This window comes from Miniopterus natalensis, chromosome 6, assembly GCF_054644295.1.
Source record: "Miniopterus natalensis isolate mMinNat1 chromosome 6, mMinNat1.hap1, whole genome shotgun sequence".
NCBI classification, from domain to species: Eukaryota; Metazoa; Chordata; class Mammalia; order Chiroptera; family Miniopteridae; genus Miniopterus; species Miniopterus natalensis.
Window position 1 is genome coordinate 73570924 of NC_142086.1, and position 19761 is coordinate 73590684.

Genomic DNA, 19761 nt, shown 5'->3' on the forward strand with positions numbered 1-19761 from the left:
GCAAGACAGCGAGTGCCTCTTTCTAAGGAGACTATGGCGATTCACATTGGGCTTACTTTAGAAGTTATTTGCAGGTTTCATGTGGCCCAGTCTCTGTACAGAGTCACATTGAAAAGAAACATGAGTCTGTCTTTGGAAGCCTTGAAGGTTAATGCATGTCTTTGTTCTCGGTGTTTTTAAAGAGCCAGACTAGACTCGTGGCACCTTACAGAAAGCACCCCAGAAATCCTCCTTGGCCAGAGTTCTTTTCTCCAAAGCTCTGTGTTCAAGGGGGGGAGGGGGCTAAGAATCCCTCCTACTCATTCTGGTCCATGCTCTCCACCTCCTCCTCTCCTCCATGCTCTTCTCCCAGCTGTAGGTGAGTGACTGTCAGGACGCCTGGCCCTAACTGCCAACTCTGCCGGGCTGCTCTAGGATTCTGGAGAACACTCTGCCCGTTCCCCACCCCAGCCCTCTTCCTTCCCACGGAGCAGGGCCTGTAGGGTCCTCTGGGATGTGTTGTTCCTTCCCTCTGACTTGTGTGTGAAAAAAGACTACTCTATCTCACTCCCACCCCTTTGATAGAGGCTACTTGACACCTTCCTCCCTCCTCAGGTCAGGAGCTAAGGCCCCCTCTGTCTTTTCTGGAGGAGGGAGTGAATGGGGGTCCATTTCTATTCTGGGCAGACACTGAGGCCTTGTCAAAACCTTCACCAGGGGTGACTCGGCCTTCTTATAGCCAAGTTCCCCTGCTTTATATCCTAGTTTAGCTACACACACACACACACACACACACACACACACACACACACACACGTTAATTTACAAACAAACTGTAAGCCAGAGAGTCACCTTTCTTCCAAGAAAATATCCATATTATCCACATTGGAAACAATGATGCCAACACAGAGAACAGGAATGAAAGATGACAAGTAAGAAAGCCCTAAAGACATTGTCTGAGCCTCCGATTCTGTAATGATGAAACTTTTTTTACCTTAGTTAATAAATGTCTCCCTTTCTTCTTCTCTCCCCTCCTCTTCCCCTTCTTTCCTTCTTATCTCTATTTAAAATTTTTTTTCCTGTGGTTGAGTTTTTCTTAAGCTTGTTTGAGAAAGGGCTCTGTCACTTGTAACTGAAGGAGTTCTAACTCAAACAGTTCCCCTTCCTGAGTTTGGTGATCTGGCTTTTGTAAAGAACCACTTGGTTTTGCATGCCAAGCAAGTCTGGACTCTGTTTCTAAAGAACCTCTTGACTTAGGGGGCATGGCTTGATACAAACCTTTCCTCTCTTTCTGGACGTTTTCTGTTCTTATTGGCTAGAAATTTCTTTCCTCTCTCCAGTAAAAGAGTGAGATCACACATATATTATGAAACATTTTACAGGCACCAAAAATTGTTTTGAAAGCATTTTTTAATGACATGGCAAAATACTTGTAATATATGATCTTAATTATTTTAAGTACGGAATAGCTAGTCATGGAAGGAAATATATCAAAATACAAACAGTGGTAATAATCTGAGGATAAGATTATGAGTGATTTATATATTACATTTTCTAATTTTATAAATGGACATTCAATTATTTTCTGATTAGAAAATAATATGAGTTATTAACATAATATATAAATTGTAGTACATTCATCCAAAGGACAATTTTGTAGTCATTAGAAAGAATGTTTTGAAGACATTTCAGTGACGTTGAAAAATGCTCATAATAGAACAATTGGGAAGGTAGACAAAACTATATATATTATGTTAATTACAGATGTGCAAATAGATGCATAAGAAATGACTAAAGAAATTGCTTCAAAATATTAATTAAAGTTACCTCTGAGTTGTGAGATCACGGTTAATTTTGCTCTCTTTTTTATATGTGTTTGTGTTTTCCAACTTTAAGGATCGGAATTATTCTTTCATAATCATTATACAACAGTCAAATGTTATTGTGGTGGAGAAGAGGTTTGAAATAGCAACTCTGCCTCACTCCCACCCCTTTGGTTGAGGCTACTTGACACCTTTCCTCCTTCGTCAGGTTAGGGGCTGAAGTCCCCTCTGTCTTTTCTGGAGGAGGCAGTAGATGGGGGTCCATTTCTATTCTGGGCAGGGACTAAAGCCTTGTAAAAACCTTCAACAAAGGTAAATCTGTCCTCTTATAGACAAATTCCCCTGCTTTATTTCCCAATTTAGCTTTACATACACACACACATACACACACACACACACATATACACACACACAGTCTGTTTATTTACAAATAATTAAAGCAGAATTTCTCAGAAATGGAGGAGGTAAATCTGGAAATATAGCAAAAGAAAAATATTTACATAACATATTTTGAATGCAAACCACCTGTCCTGCACTGTGCTAAATACTTTATGTATATTTTCTCATTTAATCTTTTCAAAATCCCTATGAAAAAAGTATCATCATTTCCCCTGATTAAAAGATTAGCAAAACAGCCCGGCTGGCATGCGTGGCTCAGCGGTTGAGCATCGACCTGTGACCCAGGAGATGGAGGTTCCGTTTGGGGTCGGGGCACGCGCCCGGTTGCCGGCTCAGTCCCTTCTGGGGGGTTGTGCAGGAGGCAGCCGATCAGTGACTCTCTTTATCATTGATGTTTCTATCTCTCTCTCTCCTCTCTTCCTCTCTCTGAAATCAATAAAGATACAAAAAAAAAAAAAAATGATTCAATTAAAAAAAAATTAGCAAAACAGAATCTTAGAGATAAAATACCTTTCCCAGTTTCACACAACCAATAAGTGGTAGAAGTGGAATTTGAACCAAGGCAATTTTCCTGTGGGGCATATGCTGTTAACCAGTATGTATGTGACAAACCGTGGTAATATACACCATGATTTTTGTATTAATTCTAACGCCTTCTTAGTTGAGAATCGGTGAAACCCTTGCAAAGGGTGGTAAAGGAAAAGTTTCAGAAACGTTTTCTTTGATTATGATCTGAGTCTGCACTATTTCTTGATGTTCATTGTTGGGATCAAGGATTTTTAAAATAATTGTCGAAAAAGCTCAACTTACAGAGGGACATATCTACCCCAAAGGCAAAGGAAGATGGAATCAGAAAATACTGTAGAGGGGATTACAACTTAATTTCACTTTATTTTCTGGATAAAAAATAGCCTAGGTAGTGGGGGTAGGTGTCCAACTGGGTTCCTAGGAAACCACTGATGATTTCATTGACCTTAGTGACAGAAGCATACCTTTCTATTCTTTATCCTTGTATTGTGTCTGGTTTTGATGGTCCCCTAAATGATCTCAAATTATATACTGTACCTTTGTATGACTGCACCCATATAGCTATTCCTTTTACCTAGAACTTCCTTCCTTGTCCATATGTAAGATGTATGGTGATGGACACTGCTAGTTAATTGGTAAGCCAAATGAAATAAAGACTGAGATTGAATAAATCTCATTTAATAATTTGTTCTTATGATTTTTATCTACTTAGTTATTGTTGGGGCATGTGAAGTAGAAGAATTTTTAAGTGAAAAAAATTTTAAATAAAGACTTCTAAAAGATGGGTGACAAATTACAATTGAGCTTTTGTGTCATCTAAGCCATTCCAGCTGAAATCCATGACCTACTTTATCTTATAGTCTGTTGCCATAGTGCTTAGGTTAACCGTGAAACTAAAGAAGATTGATTTCCAGTTCAAATCTTAATTTTTATTGTGCCCTGCAGTGCTGCATGGATGATGCATGTGTGATAAGTCTCATATTTAGATGATACCACGGGGAGTTTTGAGAATTAAAGTATTATTGCCTCTATCAGTGGTTATTAAGATAATATATTTTCTGTAGATGTGTATCATTTCCTTAAAAAAGTAAGTGACTTTATGAATATCCTTAGGCACAACAGAAGCAGCTTTTCTGACTATTTCAGAAGCAGTAACCAGTTAACGTGGATCAAATCATCCTTTCCTAAAAAGGAAAACAATATTTATCTTGGAACACATAAACTTCAAGATCAAAGACAAATGCTTGTCCCTCATTTGGTTTTAATGCCTCATTTGGTTTAAAATTCAATTCCACAATAAAGTTGGCATGTAGAATTCTCAAGACCTTATATCTTTATAAAAAAATAACCAAGCTAACAAACATCTCCTACAAATGGTGGGGCATGTGTTTGGTGAGAGAGAGGGCCTGACCAAGTCTAAGGCCAGCATGCTGCAGCATTCTCTGCAAAAGGGCACATTTCTTCCTGAAATGGTAAGGAATTTTTTCATTACACCTGTGGTATTGTGATTTATAAAAAGAAATAGAGATTTGGTTTTGGTCTGCTTTTTTCTGCAGAGCACCTAAAACTCTTGGGATTTCCTAAGTGTTAAGAACATAAAGATGTCTTTTGTTATGTTAATGAGGTGACTTTTGGAAAGCAGCTAGGTAATTTAAGGATGGGGCCTCTTTGTCAGGGGAACCAATCAGGATTAGAGGGTGAAACTTTCAGTCCCACCCCCTGACATCCCAGAGGAGGAGAGGGGCTGGAGGTTGAATGAATCTCCAATGGCCAGTGATTTAATCAGTTGTGTCTATGTAATTGAGCCTCTATAAAAGCCAAAAGGAGGGGGTTCAGAGAGCTTCCAGGTTGGTGAATCAGAACACAGCCACAAACTGGGCCCCCAAAGTCCTTGGGGACAGAAGTTAAGAGTATATGTCCCAGTCATAGTGCCTCTGGTTCAAACTTGACTCTACTTCTTACTGGCTGTGGGATCTTAGATGAGTTATTATTGTGAATGAAAAAGGGGCCGGCTACATGGCAGGCCTGACAAGCGCAGCTACCAAAAGTAACCACTCAGGGTGATTTGATCATAAATTCCTAACTAGGCAAGTCCTGGTGGGTAGTCAGGTCCCAGGCCTACAGTTTCCTTAGTAAAAAGTTAATCCTTACCTTAAGCCAGCTCTGTCCATTGTTCTTATGCATCCAGGATGACACACCTTTCAAATGCTGGAGTCATCCTTCTTTTCCAAATCCCTTGTAGGCATAATCAGAGCACCAGGATCCTGAAATTCCTTATTGTTGTCCTGTTGCCAGAATACCAACTTGATTTACTATAAATGTTAAATGTTAACTATCCTGTACCCACATATAAAAGAAATATGTATCTCTCCATTTTACTTTTAATCCATTCCCACAAATTTCCCCTGCCTTGCTTTCTCTTGCCTCCTTAATCTGCCACCAATGGATTTCATGTGGCCTTCCTTACATTTTTATCCTTTGACTCTAAATGTATAAAGAGAACTGCAAAACTGCCATTCTCTGGAGCATTTTCTCAATACTTTGAGATCTTGCTTCCGGGCTTTTTCTCAGTTTGGTTCAAATTAACTCTTGTAAAATTTTTCTATAGGTTTGGACTTCTATCATCAACACTTTACTAATCTGTTCCTCAGTTTGTTCACTGAACAAATGGAGATAATAATAACACTAAGTGTTGCTGTAAGGAATAATTAGATGATGTATGCGAAGGGGCAAGCATAGATCTAGACATATAACAAAGACTCAATAAACGTTGGTTATTATAATCACAATTATCATGATTGTTATTTGGATACTTCCAAGGGTCTAGCGTAGTACCTTTCAGGTAGTAAAGTTTCAATAAATATTTGTATAAAGTGTGAACCAATGAATTAATGATACACCAGTGCCTGAAATATGTAGTTTGACAGAGTAAATTGTCTTTCAGGTAGGACTTTAAAATATTACACCTAGAGGCTAATATAAGTGTTTTATCTTTTCTTACAAAATTTATTTCCATAATGAGATTTGCAGTTCAAATGGGATTTATAACAGAAGCTCCCCCTCTATCCCTGTAGCCCTGGATGATTTATTTGGTACTCTCCATAAGGTCTCAGTGAAGAGCTAGCAGTGTTTTTTTTCTTTATTGTCTAGGCAACTTGCAGTGCCTGCTGCAGAAAGATATATTAATTTTTAACTTGCCAGGTTTTCTTCCGCAAAGCCATCAGCAGTGGAGAGAAATTTGTTATCTATAACCCTGTCAGCAACAAATATTGCTTTAAATTCTCTCTCTCTCCTTTCTCTCTCTCTCTCTTCACCTCCCTCAACAATCTGATAAGTGTAAAGTGATATAACGGAAATGTTAAGCCTGAAATTCACAGATTAGAAACAGGCTGATATGGAATTAAGTCCATCTGGTACCTTCATAAAGTTGACCTACCTTGAAATAGCCAAAATACACTGCAGATCTTTGTTTGGATAGAATCTAGTTCCTATCCTTCCTTTTGCTTTTTAGCACGTCATTTACTTTGCTTGTTCCATGTGCCATGACCATATACACCATATATAAATCACCCTTAGATCTTGCTGTTCTTCAAAAGGAACTAGATAACATTTGGAATAAGAAAACACCGCTCCAGTACTTCAAGTGTGCTACCTTCATAATCTTCACTCTCATCACCATAATACCTTGTCATGAGCACCATTGCTTATCCTATTTCTTTAACTTAACCCTATAAAAATTCTGTTTCTACTATTTTAGATTCTCCTCTGTTTATATTTATTATCTTAGGTTTTCATTCTTGGTTTACAAAGTATATTAATTTTTCTCACCTAGCTCCTTTTGGTCACTTCAATTTTAACATTTTTATTTATGTAACAGTTCACACCTTTTCTTTTCCATTTAACTGTTTAAATATTTTTCTTAGGTATAATTCTTTTTAACCATTATTGTTTCTTATTTTCTTACTATTTTCTTTTAAATATCCTGATGATTTTTGTCCCTTTTGATCTTATAGTTTTCTGATTTATCTCTCATCTTCTTTTTATATACTTATTTTACAAATAGCAAGCAGGAAATCTGGTTATAGAGACAGGGCCAAGAATTTTTTACTGATGCATTGGTCATAGTTGGAGAGGGAAAGAACAGAATTAGTGCTGAAACCTAGTATTAAGCCAGAGAAAATGGGTGAAAAGGGGAGTGATTTATTAAGACAGGAACAACTGAGAGAGGAGTATATTGGAAGAGAAAAGAAGAGTTTCTTCTACTATCACCATCATAACATAATAAAAGAAAAAGACTTTTACTATGAGAAAGGGACACAAGTGCAGATATTTAAAAATGAACACATTTAGTTTTCTGAAAAATTCACTACTGTACTTTTCCTTTCTCATTTTGCAGTGAATTGGTGAAAACTTTTGGCATTTGGGAATACTTGCTGTAGAAAGATAATGGGAGGATTCGTAGCCCAGGAAAACTCACTGTGGCACCTGTGTAGAGGATAGATTGGGAAAGGCTGAAGACGATGCCGGGAGAACGAATGCTGTAGAGGTAGATTACAATTTGGATAGGGTGAGGGAGAAAGATTTACAAGTCAGATAGGGAAGCCGGAGGCTGAGGGAGTTTTATCTGATGTCAGTAATGCAGGTGAAAGAAGCTTTTGCTGAGAGTGAAGTAGTTGAGCATTATTTTTTGAAGAAAAAGTGGTAATTTGATGGGTTAAAAAATGGTATCTAGTTGTTTTAGTAGGCATATTTAATTTTCTGAGCTTCAGAGAAGGCCTGTACAGCCAACATGTTGCCTTTACTTAGTATTATGCTTAATTTAACGATTTAGTTGAAATAAAAATAACAAAATAGTAGTAATTTGTAAATGTATTAGACACATATTAAATATTAATGAGACCATGAGTTTCTTAAAACCAAAAGTACCTTCTTTTTCCTACAAAGGCAGCCCTTTATTATGGTGAAAACAGGCCAGAAGTTCTTACTTCGGAACTCCAGGCGTGGAGAGCATCTAGGGGAAGCTGCGGCGTGGAGAGTCAATAAAGTTTTGTTAAATTTTTTTTTGAAAAGCACTCACTAAACTACAAATCCCAGGCTGCTTCTGGAAGCCTACGAATCAAAAGGCTTGCCAGGAAGGCGGAAGTCCAGCCGCTCGCCCAATCACGCCGGGAAGCCTGGGAGCCGCGCCAGGCTGGCCAATCCCGGCGAAGCTTGCTCCGCGCAGCGCGGGTCCCGCCTCCGCGCCCAGGGCTGACGAGTCGTTCGCGGATTAGGCGGCCGCCGGGGCGGAGCCAGAGGCCTCTGCCCGGCCTCCCGCCCGGCTGGGCCCTCCTCGGTCGTGGCTGCTGCTCCACCATGGCTCCCAAAGGCGGCTCCAAGCAGCAGTCCGAAGAGGACCTGCTCCTGCAGGACTTCAGTCGCAACCTCTCGGCCAAGTCCTCCGCGCTCTTCTTTGGGAACGCCTTCATCGTGTCCGCCATCCCCATCTGTGAGCGCCGGGAGCAGGCGGGCTGGGGGGGCCGCCGCTGGGCGGGCTGGGCGGGGACGTGGCAGGGCCTGGCGGACGTCGGGAGAGCCGGGACCCTCGGCTCGCGCTCTCCCCAGCTCGCCCTGGGCACGGGAAGCACGTACCCCCGCGGGCCTCAGTGTTCTCGCCGGGAAAGTCGTGGGCGGCACCCCAGGAAAGTCGCTTGTGGCGCTTTGTGAGTACGCTGGTTCCCGGGCCCGGTTGCAGAAATCGTGGTTCTCCAGCTCCAGTACTGGGTGGCAGCGCCGAGTCTGTATTTACACGGACGCCTTAAGGTCTGCTGCTGGCTTTCCTGCGGACAGCCTGCTCTCTCCCCCGTCCTCGTTTCCCGGTGTTAGATCTTAAACTCACATCATTGCTTTGGAAAAACGAATGAATCAGGAGGGGAGAGAGGTTCCTATGAACTCGTGCACTGAAGGGAAAGTGTAGCTTTCGGTGATTCGCTTCACACTGCTGAGCATCATATTCCTAATTTGGTGGGCGAGGTTGGTCCAGTGCCAAGGGCCAGTGATTTTACTTTGTTTAAATTTTTTAACCATCCTATTAGGGCAATTGTCACTTGAATGGAAAAACTTTGCAGACTTGGCCAAAGTTGTTTTTAGGGTTCAGGTCCCCGAATTTGAAGTTCCCTGTCTCCCACACCACCGCCCGGTTGCTGGGTGGTCCAGTCCAGGTTGGTTCTTTCTGCCTTGTAAGACCCAGCGTACAGCTACCGTGGCGCGGGGCCCTGGCGGCGCCCTGGCCGCGCTGAGCGCGCCTTGTCGGAAAACAGCCACGTCAGCGCATAAACTGTGGCCTGAGACTGCACGTGGCAATTTGAGGGAAATTTGAAGTCAGAATTGTGATTTTGTTGAGCTAGAGTTCTCATTTTAGAAGCAGCGAAAATTTCATCAGGAACGTTATGTTTTTCAAGTGTTCTGAATTGGGTAAGCTTGAGGCTTTTTACTGGATATCCCACTCTGAAGTTCCACATCTACTGTATTGGATTCCCTAACCCAGACTGTATTTTACCAGGCTTCCCTATAACTAATTCAGCAGGCCTTTATAACTGGGTGGTAATGGTTTGTTTCTTTCTGTACCCCCCTTTTAAATCTTCAGGGTTATACTGGCGAATATGGCACATGGATCTTATTCAGTCTGCTGTTCTGTACAGCGTGATGACCCTAGTAAGCACTTATTTGGTAGCCTTTGCTTACAAAAATGTGAAATTTGTTCTCAAGCACAAGTAAGTATTATTTTCAAGTGAAAGTATGATGCATTTTTATATAGCAGGGTGTCTTCTGAAAGACCATTTGTGTTTCAGTAAGCACTAATTTGAGATATACATGTATCTGTATTGGGGAAAGGCATCTTAATGCTATGAAGAATTATTTAAAGCAGAGACAGTGCTGACACAGCTATAAGTAGGTTTTGAGGGTGGAATTAGAACACTTAAGCACTGTCCTTAATCATGGGGTTTAATCAGAAAAACAAAACCAAGTAAATTAACATTTCAGAAGCAGAGGGAATTCCTTCTGGAAATAATTGTTCTGGGCTCTCTGTTTCTATTTTTGGATGTGAAAAAAGTGGTCTTCTTGTTATTAAACTAACATTTTTAATCTAATTACATGTTTTCTTATGAGTGTATGAAAAATGTAAAAGATGACCGTATTTCCTCTATTTTTAGAGGCAATATTATAAAATATATCATTATTTTAGTGACAGCTTTTGGAGAAGAAAACCCAGACCACACAACTATACATTTATACATTAATTATAAGCAGTTATATTACTCTGGTTTTATAAAGGTTAAAATGTTGGAGGGGAACAGTCAAAACTTAAGGAAGGATGGTGACGTTTGTTTTTTCAGATGGTCCTCATGGGAGCAGGTATAAATTAATGTTTAATTGGAAAAGACGCCCTTTACAGTTGCTTTCATGCACACTTTAATACTCGAGTCAGGATAGCAGGATATTTCTTTGCTTACTTAATGGAGACTTCTTGGTGCTGTATTTCTTTGGAAGTACTTTCTCAAAGGCAGTTGGAATTTTGAGACTTAAAGTACCAGTGTGCTTTATATGCCCTTTGTCTTTTCATTTCTGTAGTTCCCACTCTAGTTTGGATACTGTTTTTGCTTGGATTGCTGTAGCAGTCTCCGTCCAGTCTTTTAACAAAAGTTTGGAGTCCCTGCCATGTATGGTATAAAGCACATTACCCTACATAATCCTTATTCATGTGAACTGCAGGTGTTATTTTGCTTGATTGGGGGGGAGGGGAGGGGAAACATGTATTTATCCTTATTGGCTATCATTTTTATCCTGTCACTCTCTTACTTAAAATTCACCATGGCTTTCTCTTTTCCATGTGTATCAAAGCCAAATGCAACTCGTCTGCCTCCTAAGCAGTGTGGCCTCATCTTTCAGCACAGGACCTTAGCTCTTCTTATTCGACCTTTATGTCATCCTTTGAAAGTGTGTCGTGCCCTCCCTCATTTAGGATTGTCTTCCTTTCCATTCTTACATGCCTGTTATTTTAAGACACAGGTTTCTGCTGTAAATGATGTGCCATTTTTCCCAATTGGTCTTTCTTAGAAAAGAGTGGTCGGGTGTGAAGTTCAAAAACACTGAGTGCCTGGTCTGCTACAGAGGTTCAGAGATAAGAGTCTCTGCCCTTCAGAGCAGAACTTTTATATAAGGAGTCAGGTGAAGTTGGATTTTTGGAGGAAAGAGTACATTTATAGTGTCCTAAAGTATCTTTTAAAAAAAGACAGCGTCTGCCCCCTGAGCTGCCTTTTTCTTTAGGTTTCAGAACTTAATTTCCTTTTATCTGTTTTTCTTAGACAAATTGATTTTCCTCCTTCCGGTTATCAACTTGTGGAAAAACATACTAGTTGAAACTGACCAAAGGTTTTCTTTTTTAACAGATAATTCTAACTTGTTTTTGGGGTGAGATATAGGGATAGAAATAGGTAAAACCGGACAGAATTCGTGCTTAATTTATATCCCAGAAGCTCTTGTGGTTAAGGTTGAAAACTATTGCTTTTAATATTCTTTGACTTTTTTTCAGGAAGACTTACTGATTTCTCCATGGTTTTCCTTGGTACACTCACCAGAACTAAATACCATAGCATAGTCACCAGGGATTGATGAATTGAACATACAGTGAACAGATTTCTATCTCTGTGTTCCACATCCTGTTGCTTTTAATGCATCTCAGTGTCATGTCAGATGTTTTCATAGTGGGACTGTGTAGGTCATTGTTCGGTTCCTTTGATCAGTTCTTACTTTTTCTTCCATATTTATGGCTAATAAGTTTCTCGTATATTGTGAAAAAATATCATGTTGAATTGAAATGTCATAATCTTTGGGAGACTTTGTATTTCATCATAGTTCATTATCTCTTTCACCGTATCGGTTTTTTTTTACTGATACATTTAATTTTTTTCTTTGTTTGACTTGTCACTGAAGATTCTGATCTGATAGCGTATCACTTGCAGCCTTTTCCGGCCGATTCCTTATTTTTTTGTGCAGCCCTCATACCAGTGGTTCATTTAACTAAAAGTGGTGTGGTCAGTCCCTGACTATGTGGTATTATTTCTTTTTAGTGAAATTGTCCTTTGGAGTGGAGTTAAAAGCAATACTTTAAAATATTATAACTATTAATTCCTTTTTGTTTTTTAAGCCTGGTTTTCTCTCTTGTTATTTACTGGAATTAAAGTCATATATCATTTGCTAATGCCTTGTCAAATTTATTTCTTAAACAGTTAAATTATAGTCTAAAACAAAATGGACTTATAGTGATTAATAACTAAGTTATGCTAATAGCATTTGATTTCTATTTCCGTATTAAATACATAAAGTTTGGAAAATTCTCCCTTTTAAGTAGAAATGAAAACACATAAAACCACATCTTGGAAGTTCCTTGAACTCCTCCCTCTCTTTTGGCTAGTACTATAGTGTAATAAACTTGGAACTCTCTGTACAGTTTATTTTCTTGAAATGTAAAGTATTATACAGTTGCCAATACAAAACCTGAGTACAGAGTGTTTCTGAGAGAGTGATTTTCCCTCTTGGAATGTGTGGAAACTTTTTTCTTTTCCTTCCAGAGTAGCACAGAAGAGGGAAGATGCTGTTTCCAAAGAAGTGACACGGAAACTTTCTGAAGCTGATAATAGAAAGATGTCTCGGAAGGAGAAAGATGAAAGGTTTGATTCTTATTTAAAGTGTTTGTGGTAATCAAAAAAGGGGGATACTTTGTAGAAAATAAGGTTTTAATTTCTGCTTAGAGAATGTGGGTATTGGAATTGTCTGAGGCAAACATTGGTATTGTAGAAGACATAGTAGTGGGAATACTGACTTTTTGAGTTTTTATTACTACCAGATACTTTCCTGAGCCGTACACAGTTCATTTATTTCTCTGAAGGGCCCTAAAAGGTAGGCGCTATTGTTATCTCTATCTTACACCTCAGGAAACTGAGGTATAGAAGGCTTGAGTAACTTGCCCAAGGCTGTAAATTAAATAACTCAGTTTGTCTCCTGTTCAATCCTGTGCCATTTTGTTATCCCTAGCTCCCACCCCCAATTTTTCCTATCTCCTGCTCTTAGAAGGGTTAATAGTCACATCTGAGTAGCAGAAGTCTCTGAAGGATTGAGTAGACGTGTGCTTCAGAGTCACCAGATGGTTGAATAGTCATGAATTGAGCTTGTTTTCATGGATCTTAAGTTTTAGTATCTACAAAGTGGTTTGTGAAATGGAATTTTTACCCCACTTTGCTCCAGAAAGACTTTGTGGAGACTTGCAATATTAAAGTGCATATAAAACAAAAGCAGTACAATTTTAAAAGATCAGAAACCATTTGAAAGTAAGGAAAAGTGGATGAACAAGGACCTCAGAGGTAGTTACAGCAGTCGAGCACTAAACTTAGCTCTGAGCTGCCAAGTGTCAGGGGAAGCATCTGAGGTCATACTGCTTTCATTGTCCCATGAGAAGCAGTGTGCAAGTCCTGAAAAGAAGCTTTCCTGGCACTGAATCTGGAAGGACTTTATCAAGCGTATCCTTATTTAAGAGACACTGAGTAACTTAATGAACACTGTCTTCTACAGTGGTTTTGGAAAGGCACCAAAACATTATTGAGGTGGTTGTCTCCTATGGATCCTTTATAAAACTAAAGGCACAGTACTAAAATGATGACAATGAAGGCCTTTTTTCAGAGAGCAACTCTAATGAGGTTGGCTGCATAGCTTTCTGATTGTAAATTTTTGCATAGGGATGGAGGTTAGAGAATCTACATTTTTAAAAACCCTTTTTATTGAATTATTAGAATAAAAGTTCTTAAACTGCTTGTTTCAGAATGCTTGTTATAGCTCTTGTAGGTTTCAGATGATTGATTATATCAGATAGTGAGTCTCATTTGTCCACTGCGTGTGTAGTTATAATAATAAATTAAGGGACACCCACAAAAGAAGTAAAAAATGATGACAACATAAACGTGTGGAGGGGAGTAAAGAAACATAGAAGAACTGCAAAAACATATAAAAATAAAACAGTAAAATGGCAATAATTACTTTAAATGTAAATGGATTAAGTGATCCAATCAATGGACAAATGGATAAAGACAATGCTTTGCATGTATACAATGAAGTGTATTGGTTATAAAAGAGAATGAACTCATACCATTTGCAAGGATGTGGACAAACCTGGAAGGTATTACATTAAGTGAAATAAGTCAGAAAGGCAAATACCGTATGATTTTACTTATATGTGGAGTCTAAACGAAATAAACAGGAACAGACTTACAGATAGGGAGAACAGACTGATGGATGCCGGAAAGGAGAGGGGTAGGGGGGCTGGGTGAAAAAGGTGAAGGGATTAAGAAGTATAAATAGGTAGTTACAGAATAGTCTTGGGGATGTAAAGTACAGCTTAGTGAATATAGTGAAAAATATTGTAATAACTATGTATGGGTGCCAGACTTATCAGGGGGATCACTTTGTAAGTTATATAACTGTCTAACCACTATGCTGTACTTCTGAAAACTAATATAATATTGAATGTCAACTGTTATTGAAAAATAAAAAACAATAAACTACTGGTCTCAACCCACTGTTATTTTCCCTGAGCATTGAATCCACTCAGTTGATTTCAAGTCCCACTAATGGGTCACAATCTACCTTTTTAAAAACTGCTTTAGAAAGTTCATTAACCAAGAGGAATAAAGGCTCCTTTATTCACGGGCACCTTGGAACTTCCTGTTACCCAGGTGAAGAGATAAAAGCAAAGGCTGATAAAGTACTAATAAGTTAATAAAATACAATGGGTAAAGAGGATTAAGTAAAGGGTAAGTGGTTTTACAAAGTTAAAAAATCCTCTTAATGATAAAGCAGAGTCTTTGTGTGAATTTAGAGATGGCTAAAGATAGTCACAAGTCTGCTTTTGTGAGACCACAGCTAGTTTTTGGCCTTGGGATTGTATTAAGGTATAATATTGAAGGCTGAAATCTGTTGGCTGGAGAGTCTCAAGCTAGCCAGCCGCCGAAGAAGCTCCGTCAGGCTGCTGCTGCTGATCAAGCTTGTTTTAGGTGAGGACCTAAAGAAACATGCCTGTTTTAGCTGATGAATTCAAGCCAATTGCAATTACTCACTCCCTTTCTCCAAAGCCCTGACTGCCTGGATAAAAAGGTAACTTTATCATCAATAGAGTGAAATACCTTCTTCAGCAGAAAAAGATAATGTTGACTAAATTTAATATTAAAAACACATTCTGCCCAGAACACTGAAGGAAAACTTACTTTACAATGAACTAGAACCATGTGGTATTAAAAATTTTTTAAACATATTTAGAAACTTAACTGACTTATTTCTGTGTCTATAGAATCTTGTGGAAGAAGAATGAAGTTGCTGATTACGAAGCCACAACATTTTCCATCTTCTATAACAACACCCTGTTCCTGGTCTTGGTCATTGTTGCATCTTTCTTTATATTGAAGAACTTCAACCCCACAGTGTATCCTTTAAAAGGTTGATTATGTTTTTCAGAAGTCTAGAAATGGTAGTTTGTTTTGGTTTTGTACAGGAAGTCGGTCTATTAAATAGCACTGTGACCTTAGGCAAGTTTCTGAAGATTTAAAATAGGGGCTTTTGGTTTGATGTAAAATTCTTTCACATCTATAAGTTGTGACTTCATGATAAATAACAGCAATCTCACATATGTGATTATGTTACCTGCCTATTAAAAAAAAGAGTTCCAAGGAGCAAAAGCAAACTTGCTTTCTTTAACAGCTCCTGGTGTAAGCCATGTGTTTACTGATATTTTGGGGTTGGGGGATAGCCAATTTAAATAGACACATTTCATAATAGCAGTGTTTCAAGCTGCTCTTAAATTGAGCTTTCAGGCAAGAATCAACCTTCTTTTAAGGTAACTTATTAAAGGTCTTATCCCGGAGTGTGCAGCCATATTTTTAATAGTTGAGAGATTTTTATGTAATAAAATATGACACCCTTCAACTTGTATCTTCTGGGAGTACTGGAGTGGTCTGTCCCAAGCGGTCCAGCCCTGAGGCCAAGAGTAGCTTCGAACTTTCAGAACCTCTTTCCTTTTACAGGCCCATTGTAGCCAATACACAGAGAGGGGAGAGGGAAAAAGAAGTCTTTGGTCTCTTCTGAAGGTTAGGCGGAATTCAGGTGTTTTCTTTGTGATCATGTGCTCTACGTCTCTGTCTTGTATTTTCTTTTTAAAATTGCACACGCTTCCTGTGGATATTCTTTATAGTCTTCTGTCTTGTAAATTGTGTTTGCAGACAATAGTACTATATGTCATTGTCAGAGTGTCAGGAGGGAAGCAGTGTATTCCACAGAGATGGGCTCGTTTTGTTTTGCTGAAAAACTAATTTGGGGTTCTTAATTTTTCCTTAACGTTCAATTCTTACAGAAACTATATTCTCTCCATAAGTGCTTCATCAGGTCTCATCGCCCTTCTGTCTACTGGCTCCAAGTAGACCATGTCAGCTTCACCCCTGGCTTTGTATCTACGGGTGGCCTGTGGTACATGGAAAAGTAGCTGGGTGGCCGGGGTGGGAGACACAGAAGATGTTTTTATAGTCTGAAGCTTGAGGGTTTGAAAGACCTAACAAAATGTAATTCAATATTTGTTTATTGGCTCTTTTTTGACAGACTGTTGAAATTACATGAATTGGAAGGGAAACTCGGAGTACCAGGACATTTATTAAAAGGCAATATGTGTCTTATAATGTGCTATAATCACAAGAGAAGAAAATAACTTGTTTCCTTGATCTGTCAGAGGTCACAGTAACCTGGACTGAACTGTTAGTATTTGTTATAGTAGCAAGAAGTTAATAGCTGGTTCTGTGTGTTCCAAGCACAATATTACAACTTTTTTGGAACCATAAATATCAGAATGAATCCTCTTCCCTCCACTTTCCCCAGGTTGGGGGGTGGGATTGAACTGCATGTTTACAAGTCTCTGAATTTGTGATTTGAAGTATCTCAATTAAAGTTAAAAACATGGTTTTTCCAATCTGGGGGAAGAGAAACTTGTGGAAAAGTTCTTTTTTCTTTTTTTTAAGAAGAAAAGCAGCCAAGGTAATTACCTAAAAATAGTGACCAGGAGGGGGTGGGGTGGGTGAAGATGGAAGAGGGTATAGAGGGGATAAGTAATGATGGGGAAAAAATTTAAAAAAAATAAAAATTGTGCCCAGGTATATGAGAGTTGTCCTGTGGGGTTAAAGCACACACTGTACAGTTATATAGCTTTGGCCTTGGGTAGCCAGGGAGGTCAGTTTGACCCTCCCATGTTAGTTTGACTTGTTGAGACTGGCATCGTTGTTTTCTTCGGGGGGGGTCTCTTCCACTGGAGGAATGTTTGGTAAGAGAGAGAACCTCTTTCCTGAATAGTGACATGTAAAAGACCAAAGTAATTTTTGTGATCTTAGCTCCAGAATTCTAAGAGCATTTCAAAGAATTAAAGTGATGTTAGTGCTTATCAGCGTTAGTCCACTGGTTCCCATTGATTGTGAATAAAGTACTGATCTCTTCAGCCCTTAGGTGGGGGTGGGGGGGTCAAGCTGAGAGCAATCTTTTGCGTTTTTTAACCACTGTGTGTACAGATATTTTCATTTTCCATGTGTGCCATGATTTGAAAAAGTTTGGGAAGCTCTTGAACCCATATCACTGAAAGGTTATGGAATCCCAGGTGATAGTGCTTTCATAGTCCTCTTAGCTTTACCACATCTAGTAATTTCTTATAAGCAGTACCTCAAAGGCAGTGTCATATTTCTAATTCTAATCCTAACTAATCTTTAAGTTCCACTTCTAAATTAAGATGAATATTGCAAGTAGTGCTTGCTGTTTTATTTATAACTTTATAGAAGGGTGTTCTCTTTAGGAGTTCATTTTTTTACTACCATGCTGTTAGGTATTTTGGTAGGCCGCATTCAAGGACTTGGAAGGAAGACTGGGAGGAGTACACTTGCATAGTGATCCAGGCCATCGTTGTCTTCAGCTGAGGATTATATTTCATCAGTTCTTCTCTTTGGTGCATTATTATTCATGTGCCATCTCTGTGTAATATGAAGTGAATGTGGGTGCCAGGAGAGTCACTGCAGAGTAGTTAGTGTAACACATAAGAGTTTTATTTTTATGTTTTAACCTGTTTTTGTGTGTGTGTTTTCTGTTGATAAATAACCAGTCAGTAGTTTGACAAGTGGCATGGAGTTTGTACACCAAATGCATTTGCTTACTTGACAAAGTGACTATTTGACAAACCATCAGCTCTACTATTTGTTAACAGCTGGGCCAAGTATCTTTTTAAATTGCAGGTAAGAAATTGCCACTAGATGGCAGTGCCTATATAGATGGGGGAAGAATTGCCACTATTAGTATAATGCTGTGTAGTAGAAATGGGGTGGTGATATAGGGGCATAAGCTTAGTATTCTTTAAAGAATTGCTCTTGAATTAATAAACTGAATAATTTGTAGGAAAGCAAGTAAGCAAAATTTGATTTTGGTTCTGAATTTTTCCTACAGGACTCTGTTTTTCACCCTGATGATGATTTCTAACGTCCTTTATTAGATAAATTTCTGTGCATACGTTTATAAGGCATGTACTCACCGTGCCAGTTTTATGCAGGATATCAGTACTCGACTCTTGCAAACTGCAGAACCTTTTCCTCTGACCTCTCCCAATCATCTGAAATGGCTGTGTCGACATGCTAGAATTATGATGTGCTAAGTCTGGTTTAGTTAGTAAAAACTTGTAGAATTTTTATCTCCAAAGACCCTCCTATCCAACACACCAGTAAAATAAAGAGTTCTGTTGTAATTGGGATTTAAAGTGATTAAATTCCTTTTTTCACACCTCTTGTGATAACTAGAGGCTTAAAGTGTTGGAACATTTTACATTTCCCTATTTTTAGTTTCTTTATTTACAACTTAATAAAAACCTTAGAATTATTCTTAGCCAGTAAAAATGTACTGGTTGTTCTATTTGTTATATTATTCTAATTTGGAAAGTATAATTTGATACAAGTTTTAAAGTTAACTGAAATATAGAGGTTGGATTCATATCTAAAATTCTTGTAAAAGGTCTCACTAAGTATTATTAAACTTTAGGTATCATTAAACTTTTCTTTTTAAAGTTCATATTTTCCCTAGACTTCTTTATAAGAACCATGTGAATAAATCATCATTTTTATTGCATTATTTTACATTGCCCATCATTTAAATTTCTTACACTAGTAAGTGTGCATTTTTGTAGTTACTGATCTAATATTCGTGTGGCGGTGACTGGCATAATGCAGTTATATTACAAAGCAAAGTGTCGGGCCTCTTCCAATCCATACCTGATGTGCTGGCCTCACCTTGTTTCTGTGTTTTCAGTGTTTGTGCCAGTTACTGTGTTGGGAGATAGAAAGAAAGGGTATATACAGGCATGTACATATAAAGGGAGAATCAGTTTACAGATGCACATATTTGGGCTGGAAGGGGTTATCTCCCTCCTGCTTGGACTACAAAGCATGGGAGTAAATTGAAGATTAGGAGTGGTTTTTAAGTGGTTGGTTTAAATTTTCATGGAGGTGGTTAGAAACTACTCATTTGCCTTCATGAGTTTTAATTGTATAACTCCTTTGACCTTTTTGTCTTAACTGATTCTGAATTTGGATTCATACCCAACCTTTTTTTTTTTTAACTTAAAAATTCACACACACAGTTACTTTTTTACAAAGCCTTAAAGCTAAAAAAATTGTACCTGAAAGAACACTGAGCAAAATACTTGGATTCTAGTCCTGGTTCTGCCATCAGTTAGCTGTGTGAGTTTGGGCAAGTCCTCTAGTCTTTCCAGGCTTGGTTTCCTCATTTGCCAAGGAGGGATGGTCTTGAAGATGGCCATGGTCTCTTGAAGCTCTGCTATCTGTCTGAAGACCCTTGGCACGCTATTAATGAAGATGAAGTGACAGTTCTTAAAGTGGAAAGCCAGGCACAGGGTTTCTAGTTTTCATTTCCCCTGGCTGAG

At 38.7% G+C, this 19761-nt stretch overlaps 1 protein-coding gene and 1 long non-coding RNA gene across 2 annotated transcripts; one reads left to right on the top strand and one right to left on the bottom strand.

The window, feature by feature from the left end:
* Window positions 1-2196: 2196 nt before the first annotated feature.
* Window positions 2197-7721, bottom strand: LOC107544702 (uncharacterized). The gene is made up of 3 exons (XR_001603928.2): window positions 7656-7721; window positions 4881-5014; window positions 2197-2272 (listed from the first exon to the last, which is right to left on the bottom strand). It is a non-coding gene; the product is annotated as an uncharacterized LOC107544702 (long non-coding RNA).
* Window positions 7722-8063: 342 nt separating this feature from the next.
* On the top strand, window positions 8064-18888 carry SSR3 (signal sequence receptor subunit 3). Its single transcript, XM_016222603.2, has 5 exons — window positions 8064-8217; window positions 9355-9481; window positions 12341-12439; window positions 15106-15237; window positions 16162-18888. Exons 1-5 carry the CDS (start codon window positions 8085-8087, stop codon window positions 16226-16228), a joined length of 558 nt encoding a protein of 185 aa, XP_016078089.1. The 5' UTR covers window positions 8064-8084; the 3' UTR covers window positions 16229-18888.
* The last annotated feature ends 873 nt before the right edge of the window (window positions 18889-19761 follow it).

Bases quoted from the DNA above. Each gene is read 5' to 3' on its own strand.
- SSR3 (XM_016222603.2), top strand. From the start codon at position 8,085: ATGGCTCCCAAAGGCGGCTCCAAGCAGCAGTCCGAAGAGGACCTGCTC. The intron at 9,482-12,340 runs GTAAGTATTATT...TTTTCCTTCCAG, and splicing joins AAATTTGTTCTCAAGCACAA to AGTAGCACAGAAGAGGGAAG. The intron at 15,238-16,161 runs GTATCCTTTAAA...CAATTCTTACAG, and splicing joins AAGAACTTCAACCCCACAGT to AAACTATATTCTCTCCATAA.